The following is a 19009-nucleotide window of genomic DNA, read 5'->3' as shown; positions in this document are numbered from 1 at the left end:
TGATGCGGTGCTTCCTTTGTTCTATTAAAACCTCGCTCTGCCACAGCCCTGAAATAGGCAACACTCCTATTTCTTAACTGAGGAGACTGGCTCAGAGATCAAAGGTCATGCCCCAAGAAGGGGGGGGGGGGCACCTGGGCGGCTCAGTCGGTTAAGTGTCTCACTTTAGCTCTTGGCTCAGGTCATGATCTCCCAGTTCGTGGGTTGGAGTCCCATGTTGGACTCTGCTGACAGCACAGAGCCTGGAGCCTGTTGTGGATTCTGTGTCTCCCTCTCTCTGCCCCTCCCCCTGCTCACACTGTGTCTCTCTCAAAAAATAAACAAACGTGAAAAAAAAGACAACCCAAGTGGGAGTGCCGTTATAAATGGCACATAATTGTTAGTGGGAAAAGTGCTGGAGAAAGTGCTTGTATTAATAACCATGCACTGAGTGCCCACGTGCTAACTACCACCAAGGAACTGGACACCCATTCGCGCCTCAGGCCTTCACAACAGCTATATGCGATGTTGTCATTCCCAGTGTACAGATGAAGAAACAGGTTCAGAGGAGGTAAGAGACAACCTAAATCAAGCTAGGATTCAAACTTAGGTCAGCGGCCCCGAAGTCTGTATTCGTAGCCACTGCAAATACAGTGTACTCTCCCTTTTCCACATACTACCTAAACTCTAAAGCCCAATGTCCGAGTTACTCTTCAGCTGAGTAACACAGAAGCGCAGTCTTCCGACACATTTATAGGCAGACACGTAGCCACACAAACTTCAATGGGCAGCTTCCAAGAGGTAGGAAAAAAAGCGTTTCAACCAAGGCCCTTCTATCTTATCACTTGGTACTAAATCCGGCAAGACACCAACCTATCCATAATGAAGGCAGGCTCAAACCCCAGGATTCCCACCAGAATCTGCCTCCTGCTTGAATATTTTGTGCAAACAAGAGCCACTGAGACCAGCCAGACTACAGAGCAGGCGCTAGTCTGGGGGCCTTGGTCCAGGTTGCTCCTGGAGCTCAGGTACCAGGCCTTTCGTCACTGAGGCTCTTCAATAAACTGGTCTACTGGAGGCCACCAGCCCCACCCATTACTGGAATGAGGTCTTGTCAACATAATCTTCAAAGAACCCTGCAAGAAGGGAATTGGAGTTCTACAAGAGCAGAGGGAAAGTACATCTTGCACAATTAAGAATCACCAGGAAGTCCCCAGAACAAAACCTTCAACCCCCAAACTATTATATTCTTTTATTTATAGACTCTGGGAGCAAGGACCCAAGCACAGCCTGGTGCCCTTGGATAGAGAACAAAGCAGCTATTGTCCACACTCAGAGGTTGCTGAGGTACCCTCCCCCGCTGGTCTGGAATGATCCACACTGCTCAAAAAGTCAACAGGAGGAATGGCGGGCTGGCCGAAGAAGGGAGAAAAAGTCCTCTTTAGTCCTGAGGGCTATGGCATCAGATCAGGGTGGAGTCCTGGGCATGTCCGCCTGACACCTGTGCAACAGCCCTGCCTCTGTCCCCCATGTCCCTACTACTGTGCCTCCACTATCACACCCCTTCCCCTGAGCTGCTTAAGTGCCCCTCCTGGAGTGCATGAGCAAGTCCCGCTGCAGCCCAGCCTCCAGGCTTGCAGTCAGCCTGGCCGTGGGAGGGTCGGTCAGCAGAGTCAATTTGTTGAAAACCCCTCGGCCGAAGTAGTCAGCAATCACAGAGAAGCTATCGTTGGAGCACTTGAGCTGCAGGGAAAGAGGAGAGAAGAATCAGAACTGCAGGTGTCCTGTCCTGAGGAGGAGGAAAGAAAAGAAGCGAATGCTCCCGTGACTCTCCGTGAGTGGGGCAGTCATCTACCCACTCATGCCCACCTGGTGCTGGAACTGATCATGGAGATCGCGTTTCTGTTCCTGGGCCCGGATCATATCCATGACCTTCCGGTTTTCAGGGAGGCAGGTGGGGCAGTCGGCATCACTTTCCGAGTAACTCTCAAAGCAGTGCTGGTGGAAGGAGTGGCCGCAGAGAAAGTGGACCGAGGGCAGCTCCAAGGCACTGTTACAGATGCTGCACTTGGTCTTCTGGAAAATCTTCGGACTGCAGGCAAGGGAGACCAGAAAGGAGTGGCAAAGAGTGGGGGCAGAGCCAAGAGCCGGGTGCAGAGAGAAGGTGGCTGGAGTCGATGAGGGGTCCCTGTCGAGGGACTACAAGGTCTTGCTCTTAACCACCAAAAGGGAGTGAAATGAGGATGCCGCCCGGGCCTGCAGAGTCTCAGCGTGCTTCCAGCAAGTCCGGCTAACCCGTTCAGTTTTCACAACCACCACTAAGTTGTCTTTCACGGTTTTTAAAAATTTTTCATGTCTGTTTATTTTTGAGACAGAGGGAGCACACACACTCGAGTGGGGGAGGGGCGGGGAGAGAGGGGGACAGAGGATCCGAAGCAGGCTCCGAGCTGACAGCGGCGAGCCTGACACGGGACTCAAACCCATGAGCCTTGAGATCATGACCTGAGCTGAAGTCGGACACTTAACCCGAGTGAGCTACCCAGGCGCCGTTTTTGTTGTTGTTGTCGTTGTTTTTAATTGAAGTATAATTGACGCACGTTACGTTATTTTTGGGTGTACAACACGGTGATTGACAAGTCTGTGTGCTGCACTACGCTCACCACAAGTGTACCTACCATCTGTCACCACACGGCACCATTACCACACCGACTACGTCCCCTGTGCTGTACCTTTCATCCCCGTGACATTCGTTCCACAGCTGGGGAACTTGTACCTTTCAGATCTTTACTCAGACGTGACCCTTCCAGTGAGGACTTTCCTGGCCACCTTATAAACGAGCGCGCACACACACACAGCACCCCACTCCCCTTCCTAAACTAGTTTTCTCCTTAGACCTTATCACCATCTGACATACTGTAATATTTCGTTGGAATGTATTTAGCGCCTGCCTACCTCTATGTTGTAAGCTCTACATGGCAGGGTTTTTTTTTTTTGTCTGTGTTAAGATCAGTGCTTGCCATCTGACTCCTGATTTTAGCTCAGGTCATGATCTCACAGCCCTCCCCTGCTCTCGCCCTCTCTCTCTTTCCCTCTCTTAAAAAAAAAAAAAAAAAAAAAAAATGTGTCTTTAGAAAAAAATACAGACTCATAAAAAGAAAAACACCTGCTGCAAGTTAACATCCTCCAAAAACCCAATAAATAACGATCTATGGAATAAACCATTCTTTGGAATTCTTCCATTAAAACAGATCTTCAAAAATGCAAAGTTCGAACACACTTTCATACAATCCTCTATGAAAAGTATTTAATGACACCCAGTGAAGAACAAGATTATCCCCCCTCCACATATCTAGTCGCCAAGTACCTCGCCTTGAGCTCCTGGATCTCCTGGCGGATGCGGGTGGTCTCCTCTCGGTACCGTCGCACCCGGAGCTCGTCCTGTGCAATCTGCTGGCTCTGTTTCTGTAGTTTTTGGACCAGGTAGTCCCGGATGACAGACAGGGTGGCTGTGGAGTTGTGGGCCAGAGTCTGCACCACTGAGATTGGGCCCGGAAGGAAACAAGACAGTGAACCGAGCAGCACCCTCTCGATAGAACGGAAGCGCCCCTGCCCCAGAGCCGTGGGCAGCCCGCACCCCTCCCCACCGCGCTCTGAAGTACCTAGAAGCGGTGGCATGAGGTTCTTGCTCTCGATGTGCTTGAGCACGGCCGCCACGTACTCCTTGCAGTCCTCCTCCTTGCGGGCCAAGTAGCTGAGCGCCTGCTCCCACAGGGACGGCTCCTGCTCCCCGTGGCGCTCGCACACAGCGATCACCTGCCGGTACTGCTCATGCTGCATGTGGTAGTGCATGATCTGCTGGAACCTGGGGCCGGGGCAAGGCGCACCTCGGTGGCTGTCCCCGGAAAACCGGATCCTCCCCCTTCCCTGAAGTTGCCCCAAATCTTACAGCTGCCCCTGCTCATAGAGGTAAAGGACCCCATCCTGGAAGTCGTGCATCTGGCAGAGGACCAGGGCCTTGTCAAAGACGTCGCAGAAGCGGCCGCTCTTCAGCAGGGAGATGGCCTCTGCGTGAAGCTTCTCTTTGACCTAGGGAAGGAGGGTAGAGTTGCTGGGCATAAGGGGGAAAAAAAGTCACAAAGCTCTCTTGTGACAAGGCAAGTCAACTGCCTCTTCGACCGCCTCTTCACGGAGGAACCAGTTAGCCCCCAAGGGTGAGGGGTCACTGGTCTAAAGAATGCAGCAAAAGGCAACCACGGAAGATGGAAGGGCTGTCTCTTCTCCAGCACCTGCTGCAGCTCTTGCCAGGCCTCACCTGTGGCTCTTTCTCATGGGCCCAGTTCTGTAGCCGCAGCTCAAGGAGTGTGTCATAGATGCCCTGCGGGGAGTCAGGCTGTACTTCACTCATGTGTTCCAGGAAAGCTTTCAACTCTCGAGGGTTGTTGGCAAAGATGGGGATGAACTCCTCTGAGTTGGCCTAGGATGGCAAGGGAGGAGAGAGGAGGCCGAGTGAGTGGGTGTGGTATCCATGAGGCCCCGGAAGTGATCCCTGTTGTCCAAAAGCCATTCTCCTTGACGTCTCACCCTGCAGCCTGGAGCTTCCCTGTCACCTCGGCCTTCGAGGCTAGGCTGATAGTCGGTACACAGTCCCTTTAGCAACTGGGTCGTCTGCTCTGGTATGTGGTGCATGAGGATCTTGCCATAGCGTTTCATGTTGCTCTCTGCCTGCTCAAAAGGCAGCTTGCCGATGTACCGAAGGGCTTCCTGATAATTCTGTGGAGAGGTAAGGGCAGAGTAAGCGCATGCTCCTGCCTTCCCACCAGGAAGTACTTTCGTCATTCCGGGGATGTCCTGGAAAAAGAACAGGTCTCTGTCTGGGTCAAGAGTCTCACTTACTTTAATGTCCTCTAGCTGAATCTTTAAGTACCACTCATGATGTGCATGGTTCTCAGCCAAGTAGAGGGCATGGGAGTAGTAGCCAGCCTGCCGGAGGACCTTGATGGCTGTCTCCACATCAAAGTGGACTTCACTCTCACTCTTGGTCTGCCAGGGAGACGTCAGACAAAATCATTCACAGAAAGGTTGTGGTTGGGGAAGGGAGAGGAAACCTGCATCTGAGACCAGATTCTTTTTTTTTTTTTTCCTTTAACACGAACTCTAGGCCCAATGTGGGGCTTGAACTCACGACCTGGAGATCGTTTTGCATGTGCTACCAACTGAGCCAGCCAGGTGCCCCCTGACAGATTCTTAAGATAACAATAAAGTTGAGGCCGGGAGGGTTGGAGACAAAAAAAAAAATTAAAGAAGGTCCATGGTTTTAAAACACTAGGTCCTCCTACTTCTCAGTAAGTTTTTAAGAGCTAAAGTCTTCCTCTTCCCCTACTATTACAGGGACACCTCTGGGGACCCAGGGGCCCACCACTGTTAATTCCCTGAGCTTACATACCCTCAAAAGTTCAAGCATCATAAAACAAGAGGGAGACAGGAGAGAACTAGCAGGAAAGGCTCTTCCTCTTCCCAGTTTATAGACCAGAGGGTCCTGGTCCCCAAATAAGGTGAGCCCTTTCTTCTCCCTGCATCTGCTGAAAAAGGGGCAAACCCTGGTAAAGCCACCTCCCGCTCAGCGGGGCCCTCGGGGAATCTACCACCACCACCACCACCCTGCACCTTGATGAACTCCTCTAGCTTCGAACTGTCCTTGAGCTTGGTATAGCAGTTGAGCAGCAGGGTAGTGTGGTCAGCATTGGCCAGGGACTGCCGGTGCAGGGTCTGTAGGTAGGCGGTCAGGTTGTGGATGCGCTGGGCATCCAGAAACTTGCGGATCACATAGGATGGCTCCAACTTTCCAATGGTTCTAGAGAGACACGTGCATCAAACAGCATCTGGATCAGCGTACTTCTCTTTCATGTGCCTAGGAATCACTTGCAGATCCTCAGCACGTCTGGGGGGAGGCCTGTGAATCTGTATTTCTAACAAGACCTGGATGATATCAATGCTACTAGACTGCAGACCACATGAGACGCAAGGCTAACACAGCACTGGTTCTTAAACTTGGCTGAAGATAGGAATTCTAGAAAGGTAGAGAGGCCAGACAGGTTCACACCACCTCTTAGTAGGGCAGAAAATTTCAAGAATTAGGGTTTCTTCCAGGGAAGAAACTGTAGAAGCCAAGAGATGAATACCCTTTCCCTTTAAAGAATCAAATCAAGGGGCGTCTGGGTAGCTCAGTCGGTTAAGTGTCTGCCTTTGGCTCAGGTCATGATCTCATCGTTCATGAGTTTGAGCCCCCCATCGGGCTCTCTGCTGCCAGTGCAGAGCCCGCTTCAGATCCTCTGTCCTCATCTCTCTCTGCCCCTCCCCCACTTGTGCTGTGTCCCTCAAAAGAAACAAACAAACAAACAAACAAACGAACGAATCAGGTCAAAATGATATATATTTTTTTTAAACTAAGCTTTGTGCCCAATGTGGGACTTGAACTCATGATGCTGAAATCAAGAGTCGTGTGCTCTACCAACTGTGCCAGCCAGGTGCCCAAAAATGAATATTAACAAAGGCCAGCCTAAACAAGAACAGGTGCCTGGCTGGCTCCGTCAGTAGAGCATGTGACTCTTGATCTCTGGGTTGTGAGTTCAAGCCTCACATTGGGTGTGAAGCCTACTTAAAAAATATAGATACGTAGGTAAAAACAAAATAAAGTTTAAAACAAGAGATACTTGCTCTGTCTCTCTCTGTCCCAAAAATAAAAATAAAAAACGTTGAAAAAAAAAAAAATTAAAAAAAAAAAAAAAAAAAGGGGCGCCTGGGTGGCGCAGTCGGTTAAGCGTCCGACTTCAGCCAGGTCACGATCTCGCGGTCCGTGAGTTCCAGCCCCGCGTCAGGCTCTGGGCTGATGGCTCGGAGCCTGGAGCCTGTTTCCGATTCTGTGTCTCCCTCTCTCTCTGCCCCTCCCCCGTTCATGCTCTGTCTCTCTCTGTCCCAAAAATAAAAATAAAAAACGTTGAAAAAAAAAAATTTTATAAAACAAGAGATACTCATCAGCTCCACTGCACCCTGGTCATGTAACATTTGACCCTAAATGGTCCCTTTACAGTGAACTGTACCAACTTCTCACCCGGGCCATCACAGTTTCTGCAGGGAAAAAGGATGGCTCCTTTTGGTGGAGTCCATTCCCCTAACCCAAGCCCAGGTGTTAGTCTATCTGGCTGCATTCAGAGCTATATCCTAAAGCACCCAAGACTAACCGGATATACTGTTGAACAGCCCCATCGTGGTTGCCCTTGCTGTAGAGATGGTCCCCATACTGCATGAAGATCTGGGCCAAGCCATCACTATCTAGGTGCTGGCTCTTGGCCAGGTTAATGGCCATCTCAAATAGGTTCTTCTTAAACAGCATCTGCAAGGGGAGAGAGATTAGAAAATTACTAGAAGCAGTCCTGAGGAGACACCCCACCAGAAAGCAGCTACAACACACAAGCCAGACGGTCCTGGATTTCTGATCTGCCTAGATCCTAGACAGGGCAAGACCTCTCAGATACCCCGAAGTCCAACATGGCCTTACTTTCCAAGGCTCTCTGCAGACAGAATGGACCCTGAGAGTGGACTCAGGCTCTCAGCCATTACTTTACTCTTAAAACCTCATCCCAGGCCATCTACCTTGTAATTCCGTCCTAAGGGAGCTAGGTAAGGCTGTGCCCCAAAGGGAAGGAAACAAACACCCTGGCCAAGGCGACTTGGCCTCCAAGAGGAGCCTGTTCCTACACCTGCGTCTGGGTGCCCGTGGCCAGCTCTGGAAATCTGGTGGCCTTGCCTCCAGTTTGGTCTGTGTGTCCTTCTCCTGCAGCGCGTGGACCCGCCCATCCCGCGTCAGCACGTACAGGGAGCCCCACTCAGCAAGAACGTCCACTACGTCCTCAAAGACGGCACTATAGGCTATGAACTTGTTGCACAGGTCGTAGATGTTGAGGATCTGCTTGTCGGAGCTCTGGGAGTCCCTACTGGTAAACTCTGACCTGTGTGGGAAAGAAAAAGCACCGGCTATTTGCACCAGCTCCTCTTTCCATGACAACTTTGGTGCTGCCTACTCTGCCCAGAACAAATCACCCTCTGGCCCCTCTAGCAGCATATCCCATAAATGCAGCATTGCACGGGCAGCTGTAGGAAGAGAACACACAGACCTGATCGTACCTTTCAGGATCCTACCATTAACATAAGGGGTGGCTTAAAAAATTAAGAACATCCAAACGCCCATTCATATAATTAGCACCTGGTATATGGGAGATACTGCGCTTAGTGGCGACTGAAGATAAACACTGACACGGATCATTTCCATCATGAGGAAGAGCCTGCCACCCCTTTTCAGGTGGCTCAGAATAAAAATACTGTGTCCTGCATTCCCCAGCCCTTTATAGCTTCTCCACTGTTCATTTCCTTGTTCCGCCACCCGGTGTGTTTTGACTGAAGAGTAAAAAAGACAAAAACAGGTCAAAAACTCCCTGGGGCGTTCTAGGGCACTTAGCAAATACCTGTAGCAAAAATACGTTTTTTCAGTAAAAATGTTACAACTGAATCTAAGTGTGAGGACAATGTACAGAAAACCAAAGTAGCAGACTGACAGGATTGGGGTATTAGGGTTTTAAAGTCACGTTAATTCTGGTGAACAAGTGCAGCCTTCTCCCTTTCCCTTCCCCCTGGAGTCCTTACTTGGGAGAAACCTTCCGGTCACGGGAGACGATGACAAGGTAGCCTCTAAACCAGTGAGCGATGAGTTTATGGCCCTCGAAGGCAAAGCAGGGCCCACGTTCATCAGGCTGGTACAAGAAGACACATTCGTCTCCAGCCACTATGAACTGCAGGTCCTGAGAAGGGTCGCTTAGAGCTGAGCAGCGCAGGCCACAACCATGGGTGTCCAACTCCACACGAGGGTAGTCCTTTCCAGAAACCATATAGGACTGCAAGAAGAAAGGCGTTAACAGGCTCCCTTTCAGGAGGGGGCATCTAAGCCTCCCCGGAGGTATTCCCGTCTCCATACCGGCTCTCTTTCTTTCTGACCCTTAGCACCGTAACACTTTCCCTGGCTCCTTGCTTTGTCCATTACCATCCCCCACATTTTCTCCCTCTGTGTGTATGGTCACTAACCACAGGAAAACTGCCACTACAAGACATGCGATAATTTTGAACTTTTACCAAGACCATACTTGAGAGTAGACTGTTAGAAATTAAGTGCATCAGTGTCCGATGTTACTTAACAAGTTAGGGGGAAAAAAGCAGGTCTTTCACTACAAGCCCATTGTTCTTTTCCTCTCTTTCTTGCCTCTAAAGTGAAAAAATAGAATATCAAGCTGGGCAAATGACTCAAGGCTACATGATGAAGAGTTTAAGAATCCTACCTCTCGTCATTTCCTTATCATGGGCCCCTTTCTTGCCTGCCCCTAACAGTGCAGGCCCCCATCATACCTGAACGTTCTCAGTTGTCACAACAAACAAATGAGTGGTCTTTCCCGCTTGGCGAAACGCCAGTCCAGTAACAGGATAGTTGCCCTTGTGCAGAATCTGGGTCTTGCTATGCCGGTCCCGTGTGATGTCTCCTTTGTTCAACGTAACACTGCCATCTGTGAAACCTGTAAGGGACCAGGAAACAGCACTTCACTGAGGCTGAAAACATCAGGGAGCACAGAAGGGGAAAAAGACCATTTAAGGCACTTGTTAGAAGTGACAAGCTTTCAGGGTGCTTGGGTGGCTCAGTCAGTTAAGCATCTGACTCTTGATTTCGGCTCAAGTCATAACCTCATGGTTTGTGGGATTGAGCCCTGCGTCGGGCTCTGTGCTGACAGCATGGAACCTGCTTGAGATTCTCTCTCTTTCCCTCTCTCTCTCTCTCTCTGCCCCTCTACCTGATTCATTCTCTCTCAAAATAAATAAACTTAAAAAAAGAAGTAACAAGCTTTCTCCTTATATCTAACTCTTTCAATGGTTAACATAAAAATCGGTGCACACAGGCTCTTTTTCAAAGAACAAAACTAAATGCTTTCCCGCTCCAAACTTTACTATCTCAAAGGCCTTAGTTCAGCATAAAGTGGTCTCGTTAAAACAACGAAGACGAGCTGCAGAAGCAACTCTGAAGAAAATCTATAAAAACCATGGAGTGTTAGCTTTGCCTTCTTCCGCTTACCAATGGCCATAAAGTTGAGATTTTCATGGACAGTCAAACAAGACACAACAGTTGGCTCTGTTCCTGGGATGGCAGGGAAAATGCGAGTGCAGAGTGGATTGCCACCATCTCTCTTTTCCAGGTTCCAGATTTTTACCTGTGAACAGACCTCAGATATGTGAATACTAGTCACCCTCCAACAACCATTCCCAGGGCCTGGGTCTTTCCCACTTCCTTTCTGGGACTCACCAGGGGGTTGATGCCTTCTTCATCTTCACCAACAGATGCCAAAATATTGTGCTGCTTCAGCTGATATAGGTGTGTCACCCGTAGTTTGTAGGCTTGGAAGCCTGTAAGCTGTAGAGAGCGGGGCAAGAACCAGATTTGGCCTTCCATATGTGTAGAATAGTCAAGGAACCTCCTTTCCAAGGAGAGAGACTTCTATTTAGACCAGATCCCAGATAACTACTAACATATATTATTTAATCTCTCTCAAATTTTCAAGAATTTCTCCACATATTATCTCCTAAAAGTGCTCCATCTTAAAAACAGTGAAAACGGAGACCAGAGTTTAGTAGCAACAATATGAAGAACAAAGCAGCCAACTTCTAGTCTCACGTATCTCCTTGCCCACAATTTGGGCAGGAGAGATCACGCCACCTTACACATTCATCTCGTAAAGCCAACCTGCATACGCTGTTTAGATAGATCTTAAAAATAGCCTTGCCAAACTGGTATCTTACACCTCTTTCACAGAGAAGTAAATGGAAGCCCGAAGAGGTTGCCTTGCCCACGATTGCTCAGTTGGCAACAAGTTACAGAATGGACTTCCTCCTTTCTTCCCTCAGGCCACAGAAGGAGCCACGGGGCGCCCACCTAAAGGAAAGTGTCACGTAACACGAACCCCTCTGACCGACAGATTCCATCCCAGCTGGATCTCTTCAGGGATCCGGGGAGGGAACAGACAGCTCCAGAGGAAGGATATCTCCAAAGACGAGGCTCCCTCGGCCTGAGTCGCAGACAGTGATGCCAGGAGGGAGGCAAAGGAACTTAGAAGCAGCGGGTCCTGAGGCAGGTGCAGCCGCGGGAGCAGCACCATCGTTGCCCAGCGGCTCCTTCACCAGCTCCTTGTCGAAGAAAACGAAACGCCGCCACTGCAGGTAGGCCGCCATCTTGGCCGAAGGTCCCCGCCTCTGGGAGAGAGGTCATGTGAGAGGGGCGGAAGGATCACGTGAGCCGACAGCTTCCTGGGGCCTGAGTGCACATGCGCCCTGGCGGCCAGGTGACAGCTTCCCGCGGCGGGGAGAGTGGGCGGGGCCGCGTGAGGTAGGACTCCCCGCCGGTCCCTCGCCCGGCTGTTGGCCTGTTTACCGGCTCTGTACCTGCGCTGGCTAAAGTGCTTCTGAAGTGCTGGGCCCTTCACCTCTTTGAGCATCAGTTTCCTCCTTTATTAAATTCGTGGGCACTGAAGGATCAAGATGAGGACTATCACACGCCTTAATTGTAACCCACTGTGCTCAAGCGGATTATGACCTCCCACGACGGTTTTGAGGCATGAATAAACCAATGTATATGAAACTGGCTTTTCAGCTGTAGGAGCAGAGACATAAAGTTAGAAGTTTGTGTCTGCAACGAGATACGGATTGCGCACCACAGTGTCTTAGGTTCGTTTTTGTGTCCCTCTGTCAGTGTGGCATGAATTAGACATGTAAAATCTGTTTCTTAACGAAGCTAGGAAATACTTGTGGGGCAGGAACTCTCAAGAAGGTGGGCATTTTTTCCCTTTCCGTAGTGGGAGGGTATGGGACATAAGCCGAACGTGGGAAAAGGCCTGGAAGTGGCAGCTCTGGGAGCTGAGTGATTGAACAAGTGGCAAGTGTCTAAGATATTCCATGGCCACCCACCATTTACATCTCTGGCTAAAGCAAGTGTTCCTGGGGAAAACTGTAGGTGTACACTTTGGCGTCACAAGGAGCTCTGTACAGGAGTGACATTTTGAGATCATACGGACATATGAAAAAGTGACTATGTGGTATCTGTGAAGTTTGTTTTTGCATCTCTCTCCCCCACAGCTTTTTATTTCCGGAAAATTTTATCTTTATTCCCACCAGCTGGAGATCCCAGAACGCGGGGGCTGTGTTTTGTTTACCATGACCAGTCCTAACAGAGCCCGGTAGAGGCTTCGTGTTTGGTTGAAGGAATAAATGTGGACGATTTTCCTCTTACCCCCGCCTCTCCTCAATCTGGTTGACGGGAAAGGTAGTGTCCATTTGCTAAAGAGAGAAGTGAGGGGAAGAAACTGTATAGCACATAGATTTCCTGACTTCTAGCTCAGATTTCTTTCCTCTTTCACAGTTTCAACATCCAAACCCATGTGCAGAAGTATAAATGGGGAGTAGCCTGGACCCACTTTCACCTGCTGAGTATATTTTGTACTACTCATCAGAATTTTTGCAAGTGTGTTACGTCAATCGTGAAGACTATGAATAACATGTTAAAAGAAGTGATGTGGGGGGCACCTAGCTGGCTCAGTTGGTAGAGCATGTGACTCTTGATCTCAGGGTCATGAGTTCAAGCCTCATGTTGGATGCAGAGTTTACATTAAAAAAAAAAAAAGCAGTGATGTGAGGACAAGGGGTGAAGGATGGGTGAAATAAAGGGGATTAAGAGGTATTTACAAAAAAAAAAAAAAAAGACAGGGATGTAATGTACAACATAGGGAACACAGTCGATAATATTGCACAAACTTTGTATGGCCACAGATGGTTTACTGGATCTATGTGGTAACCATTTTGTAATGTATATAAACACCATGTACACTTGAAATGAACACAAGGTTGTACATAAGTCACTTTTCAAGAAAGGAAAACAAGCAATGTGAAATATAGAGACGTGAACAGCAGAGTGGCATCTTTGTTGTTGACTCAGGTGCTCCCCCTACTGTCTAACGGCAGAGGTCCAGAGTTTTCCTACTTCCTATTTGAACCTGGGAAGGCCGATGCCCATTTGGTCTTATTGATGAGGGTACAAAGGCAGGGATTGGTGACCCACTGCACTTCTTCAGACTCACTGCCTTCCTTCCCTTCCTCCTTTAGACAAACATGTATCAAGTACTCACTATCCCTGCAATTGTACTAAATGCCCAGAATATAAATATGAACAAGAGGTGGTTCTTGCCCTTTAGGGAGCTCAACCACCATGGGAGACAGACATAGAAATGACTGCCAGTAACCAGCCCTGAATTTCATACAATTAATTATACCTAACAGAGTGCTTTCACTTTTTATGGACTTTCCTAGCAACCATCTACAGAAGTATCATTATCTCCGGTGAGAAACGGGAGTCTCTATGAGGTTCAAGTGACTCTCTGGGCAAGCACATCAAAGTTCTTCAGTTCCCTAACCTTTAATTAGATGCTTTTCTGGAGTGTGAAGCTAGGCTGTACTTGTCAGAACACACACCAGGATTTGTCTTTTTGTTATACTTGTCTGAATCCAGGAACTTCAGTATAGTGAGGAAGATAAGCAGAGAAACTACACAGAAAATGATGTACTAATTGTTACAGTTCTGCATTTGGAGAACTTTGAGTTCTGAAGGGACTAAAGAAGCAATTCAAGTCTTTAGCTTGAAATTAAAGGGATCGCAACTCAGAATCAAGGATTGCCTAGCAACGGCCTCTTTTCTGCATTAGCAAAATGCTGCCCATGATGTATAAAACAGTCATATTCACTGGAGCAAAACAGGAACTTTTCTTGTTTTGGCTTCAAACTTTTATTTTCTATCAGGTTTTGGTTTTTTTGTTTTTTTCCTGCCTCAAGTGGCTCTCTGGGTAGAAAACCATTTTTTAGACTACTGAAAAGTCTGGGTTTTTTTCTCTTAACCCCTAAAGGCTATCAAAAGTTTCCACTTTAGCAACAGGACAGCTAACGTTTCCGCTTCAGCAACAAACTCAGAGGTCTCCCCATACAGGTTCCAAAGTTACAGGGAAACAGGAGGAAGCAATTAGCTCATTATTGATTGTGAAAATCTGGCCAAAAAAAAAAAAAGGAGAGGAAATTCCATGAACTTGGCAAAGCACTTAACCAAGCTTTTAACTGCAGTAGTGCCCATTTTTAAGTTGTATTTCTCTAGAGTAATAATAAAAACAAGTGGTTAACTAACGTGTACTTGGTGCTTAGGATGTTCCAAGCACTCTACCAAGCACTTTACCCCCTTGTACATCAACCTTGTGAGGCATGTACCAGCATGTCGCTTTTAATGATGTGGAAATTGAGGCTCAGGAAAGCTAAACAACTTGCCTAGAGTCACACAGGTAGGAAGTAGTGCTTACAGGCAAATCCAGGTCTGTCCAACTCTGAAGCCCCATATTCTGGGTGCTTGGTTTATTTTTTAAACAATATTTATTTTTGAGAGAGAGAAAGACACAGAGCATGAGCAAGGGATGGGCAGGTAAACACATATTCCGAAGCAGGCTCCAGGCTCTGAGCTGTCAGCTCGAACTCACAAGCCGTGGCATCATGACCTGAGCCGAAGTCGGACACTCAACCGACTAAGCCACCCAGGCACCCCTGGGTGCTTGATTTAAATTTTTGTTTTTAGAAGTCAATTCCATAAATTTGTTCATAAATCTGAGTGATTTTCTAGGTGTTCGTGAAATCACAGAATTCAAGAACACAAAAAGCCTTGCTTTCTCTGGACACATAATCATTCCCATCTCAATGCAAACTGGGAAATGTCCCCAGTACTTTGTCTCCTCATCCACTCCTCACTCCATCCAATTCAAATTCATAATACCAGGACTGGAGAAGTGCATCAGTATTTTTTTCCAATGTTTTTTAGTTTTATTTATTTTGAAAGAGAGAGAGAATCCCAAGCAGGCTCTGCATTCCTCAGTGTGGGGCTCAAATTCATGAACAGTGAGATCATGATCAGAGTCGAAATCAAGAGTCAGATGCTTAATCAACTGAGCCACCCAGGCACCCCTGTATCCTTAACAGTATTATTAAAGATACCGGGGCTGTCATTCACTGCTGTTGGTAGTGCATATGGTAAATTTTTCTGGAGGGCAACTCGGCAATATGTATCAAATGCCTAAAGAGGAATTTAAGCCTGCATAGGCACTTCTAGGAATTTATCCTAAGTAGATTATAGGGGACAGATTTGCATAAATATCTGTCAATAAAAGTGTCTACTGCGATTTTATAATAGAAGGAAAAAAGGAAGCAACATAATTGTCAAATACTAATGTTAGAAAATAAAATTATTGTAGTTCTTTATACAAGCCTATAAAAATAGCCACTGAAAATTCTGTAGAGGAAAAATGACATAGGAAAACTAACGGAATTACAGTCACAAAATATTATCTCCATTAAAGTTTAAAGTGTGTGCATATACATCAGAATGCTAAGTGTTTAATTTAAAAAATGGAATTGTGGGTGATTTTTATTTTACTATTTGTTTTTCCTATGTTCTTCAGTTTTCTTCAATCACATTTCTTTTGTAATTCTAAAACCACTGGTGAAGAAATAGAAAATAAAAACAAAAGCAAAAAAAAAACTTATCTAGGTACAGCCTCTCCTGCTAAAAGTGAGTTTTCCCCCGTCTCAGGGTTCCAGCAAAATCAAACCTTCTAGTCTTTTGAGTGACACAAAATAACTTCTAAAAATTGTCTAAAATAACTTCTAAAAATTCTATTAAGGTATAACATGTATAGAAAAGCATACATACCATAGCCCATTAAATTTTCACAAAGCCATTGCAACCAGCATGGTAACCAGAGCGCGGCAAGCACCCCCAAGAAGCGTGTTATGTCCTCTTCTAAACACTAGCACCCCACAAGGGTAAGTACCGTCTCCACCTCTATCACCATAGCTTAGTTTTGCCTGGTTTTAAACTTTATATAACTGAAATCATAAAGTATGTACCCTTTAGCTTCTGGCTTCTTTCACTCAGTATTAGCTTTGTGGGCTTTAGTTAAGTCGCAGACTGTAATCATAGACCATTTTCATTGCTGTATAGAATTATATTGTGTGAATTCACCACAATTTATTTACCAACTATTTTTTTATTTTGAGAGAGAGAGAGAGAGAGAGAGAGAGAGAGAGAATCCCAAGCAGGCTCTGAGCTGTCAGTGCATAGCTCAACATGGAGCTTGATCTCACGAACCATGAGATCATGACCTGAGCTGAAATCAAGAGTTGGATGCTTAACCGACTAAGCCACCAAGGCACCCCTACCCATCCAACTATTGATAGGCATTTAGGTAATATTCAATTTGGGGCCGTTATGAATAAAGATATTACAAACAGTCTCTTAGTGAATATATATAAACATTACCTAAACCTAAGATGGAAGTTGCTGAATGACAACTAATTTTTTTTATTTTTATTTTTTTTTAACGTTTATTTTTGAGACAGAGAGAGACAGAGCATGAACGGGGGAGGGGCAGAGAGAGAGGGAGACACAGAATCGGAAGCAGGCTCCACAGGCTCTGAGCCATCAGCCCAGAGCCCGACGCAGGGCTCAAACTCATGGACCGTGAGATCGTGACCTGAGCTGAAGTCGGACGCTTAACCGACTGAGCCACCCAGGTGCCCTGACAACTAATTTTTAAAATTCTCCTGAACCAGGATGTTTGTCCTGATTAACACTGCCCTCAGCACATGATGTAACATGCGTGGTTTATAACGTATGCACATGCTCCTGCTAATGTGTTCACTTTAATCTTCTGACAGTTGCACATGTCCTGCAAGATGGCAACTTTAGGGTTTCTGCTCAGGGTGGGGGAAGCGATGTAGTCCTCAAATGTTCTTAACATGTTGTTCTAAGTGAGAACTAGTGAATTCAGCTGCCTTCGTCAATCTAAATCAGGTGTTTTACCTTAACATTTTCCCATCATTTTACAACTTGTTCTTGTGAAACACTAGGGTCCTCTCTGGTCAGAAAACAAAACAGGTGACTCTCCAGAGCACTCGCACCTGCTGCACCTCCCAAGGGGACAGATACCCAGGTCGAAAACCATAGCTGCAGCAAAACTGTACTCCCACCAAGGATAACCCGAGGATGGGAGCTCATTTAGGAGCAGATCAAACTGACCTTCTTAGTGTCCCAATTTGCACACATTCAAAAGGTTTTTAGTAAGTACACTGAGAGGCACCTGGGTGGCTCAGTCGGTTGGACGTCCAACTTCAGCTCAGGGCATGATCTCGAGGTTCATGAGTTCGAGCCCCACATCGGACCCTCTGCTGTTGACTCAGAGCCCGCTTCAGATCCTCTCCCCCTCTCTCTGCCCCTTCCTCTCTCGCTCTCAGAAAATAAACTAAAAAAAAAACAAATAAATAAGTGCACTGAAACCATAAACATGTTTCCCAACAGACTGACTTTTCCAAAGGCAAGGACATGGTCATCCCCATCTCTGGAATCCCACACCTAGTGCAATGCTTATATCTGACAGAGGCCCAATAAATATTAGAAATGAATAATCTGTTTGAAATGGATGGAATCTATCCTACCAGACTGCTACCCAAAAGTTGGGTCAGTCATACAGTAACAAAATCTTTCTCTGTGGAACTGAAATGACAACTTAGCATGTCTCATAGAACTGAAATGACAACTTAGATATCCATCACTGTGGCTGACCAACCCCCATGCTATGGAATGTTCTACAGCAGTAAACAATGAGGTGAATCTTTACACACTGATCCGGAAAAAGCTCCGTGATGTTATTACTTTCAAAAAAAGGGGGAGAAAATGCAAGCTGCAAATAAACTTCATTACACAACATTTTATCATTTAAAAAGAAAGCAAAAGTTACAGATTTCAACAAATGTCCGTAAATGCACAGGAAGAGGCCTGGAAGGTTACACACCACACTGTTAACAGTAGATAATTCCAGAAAGAGTGAGATTGAGCATGGTATCAAAGGGATTTATTTCCCCTTATTTCTACCAAGGTCTCTATACGAAGACTGAACAGTCCACAAAGGGAAGAAAAATAGACCTCTCCCTGATACTACTAGTAGATGTGTTTATCTTCCAAGCACAGACACCTGACTACCCTGCCTCCCTAAGCATCATGAAAAATGTAGGGAAAGGAACAGGTTAAGAGTTCCTTAAACATGTCCCGGCCGTTACAGCCAGGACCTTCTAGGGAACCTTCTGCGAAGGGAGGCTAGGAGTCGATTTCGGAAGAGGGAGGATACAGGAGACCGATTTTCCACATTTAAGAAAAGTGCGCTCAGGTCAACAAAACGGGGGTGGGGTGGGGGTGGGGGTGGGGCAGGTTGAAAAAAGAAAAGTGAGCTCTCCAAGCGCTGTGCACACTTCCATTAGGCTATGAAGTACACAGAAGGGAGGGAGGAGCGCCAAACCTGCCCGAGATACTTTAATTCTGACAGAAGCAGGAAAAAAGAAGATATACAAGATTTAAAGGAACGGAAACATGAGGTGATGCATTTATGCTCAGTTGATCACAGCCTCATAGATAAAAGTGTCTTTTGCGTGCAGCGCTTTCCATTTTGGAATATTCTGTCTCAGAAAAATGGGTCTTAGAGTAAGGGGTCCAGGCCAAGTTCTGTTATCTCTGTCCCACCAGCGAAGTTCTGTCTTGGTGTCTTTAAGGTGAAACGAAGGTGGGGGTGGACCAAGCCTGAAGCGTAGCCATTCTGGATTTCTATCCGAAGCCTAAGCAGTTCAATACCAACCAGCAAGCGCGAGCCTCTTCCGCGTGGCTGCGGAGGGGATGCCGGTCATTCCTGCTCCTCGGCCGGGGCTCCCCTGGTGACCGGAGTAAGGGGACCGACTGCGGGACTGTCCGGGTGCTCACTTGCACCGGGCACAAGTCACTCCCGACACCGGCAGTCCGGCATCCAGCGCCGAGGCCGGAAAG

General features: G+C 47.1%; 1 protein-coding gene and 1 non-coding gene across 5 annotated transcripts; one reads left to right on the top strand and one right to left on the bottom strand.

Annotated features, from left to right (window-relative positions):
* Nucleotides 1–1216: 1216 nt before the first annotated feature.
* Nucleotides 1217–19003, bottom strand: VPS11 (VPS11 core subunit of CORVET and HOPS complexes). Of its 4 annotated transcripts, none has more exons than XM_058686977.1 (17): nt 18825–19003; nt 11109–11316; nt 10373–10521; nt 10145–10280; nt 9430–9593; nt 8677–8924; nt 7784–7985; nt 7218–7369; nt 5644–5830; nt 4873–5019; nt 4561–4749; nt 4292–4453; nt 3926–4065; nt 3639–3841; nt 3344–3485; nt 1849–2071; nt 1217–1722 (listed from the first exon to the last, which is right to left on the bottom strand). In XM_058686977.1, the coding sequence occupies exons 2-17, from the start codon at nt 11293–11295 to the stop codon at nt 1558–1560; spliced, it is 2796 nt and encodes a 931-aa protein (XP_058542960.1). In that variant the 5' UTR covers nt 11296–11316; nt 18825–19003; the 3' UTR covers nt 1217–1557. The 4 variants fall into 4 exon arrangements, with proteins under 4 accessions (XP_058542960.1, XP_058542958.1, XP_058542961.1 ...); XM_058686975.1 differs by having other exon boundaries at nt 3344–3515; nt 18825–19001; XM_058686978.1 differs by lacking the exon at nt 18825–19003 and having other exon boundaries at nt 3344–3515; nt 10373–10480; nt 11028–11315.
* On the top strand, nt 12641–12713 carry TRNAK-CUU (transfer RNA lysine (anticodon CUU)). Its single transcript has one exon. It is a non-coding gene; the product is annotated as a tRNA-Lys (tRNA).
* Nucleotides 19004–19009: the final 6 nt, after the last annotated feature.

This window comes from Neofelis nebulosa, chromosome 10 (genome assembly GCF_028018385.1).
Source record: "Neofelis nebulosa isolate mNeoNeb1 chromosome 10, mNeoNeb1.pri, whole genome shotgun sequence".
In the NCBI taxonomy this organism is placed as follows: Eukaryota; Metazoa; Chordata; class Mammalia; order Carnivora; family Felidae; genus Neofelis; species Neofelis nebulosa.
This window is presented reverse-complemented; position numbering and strand designations above follow the sequence as displayed.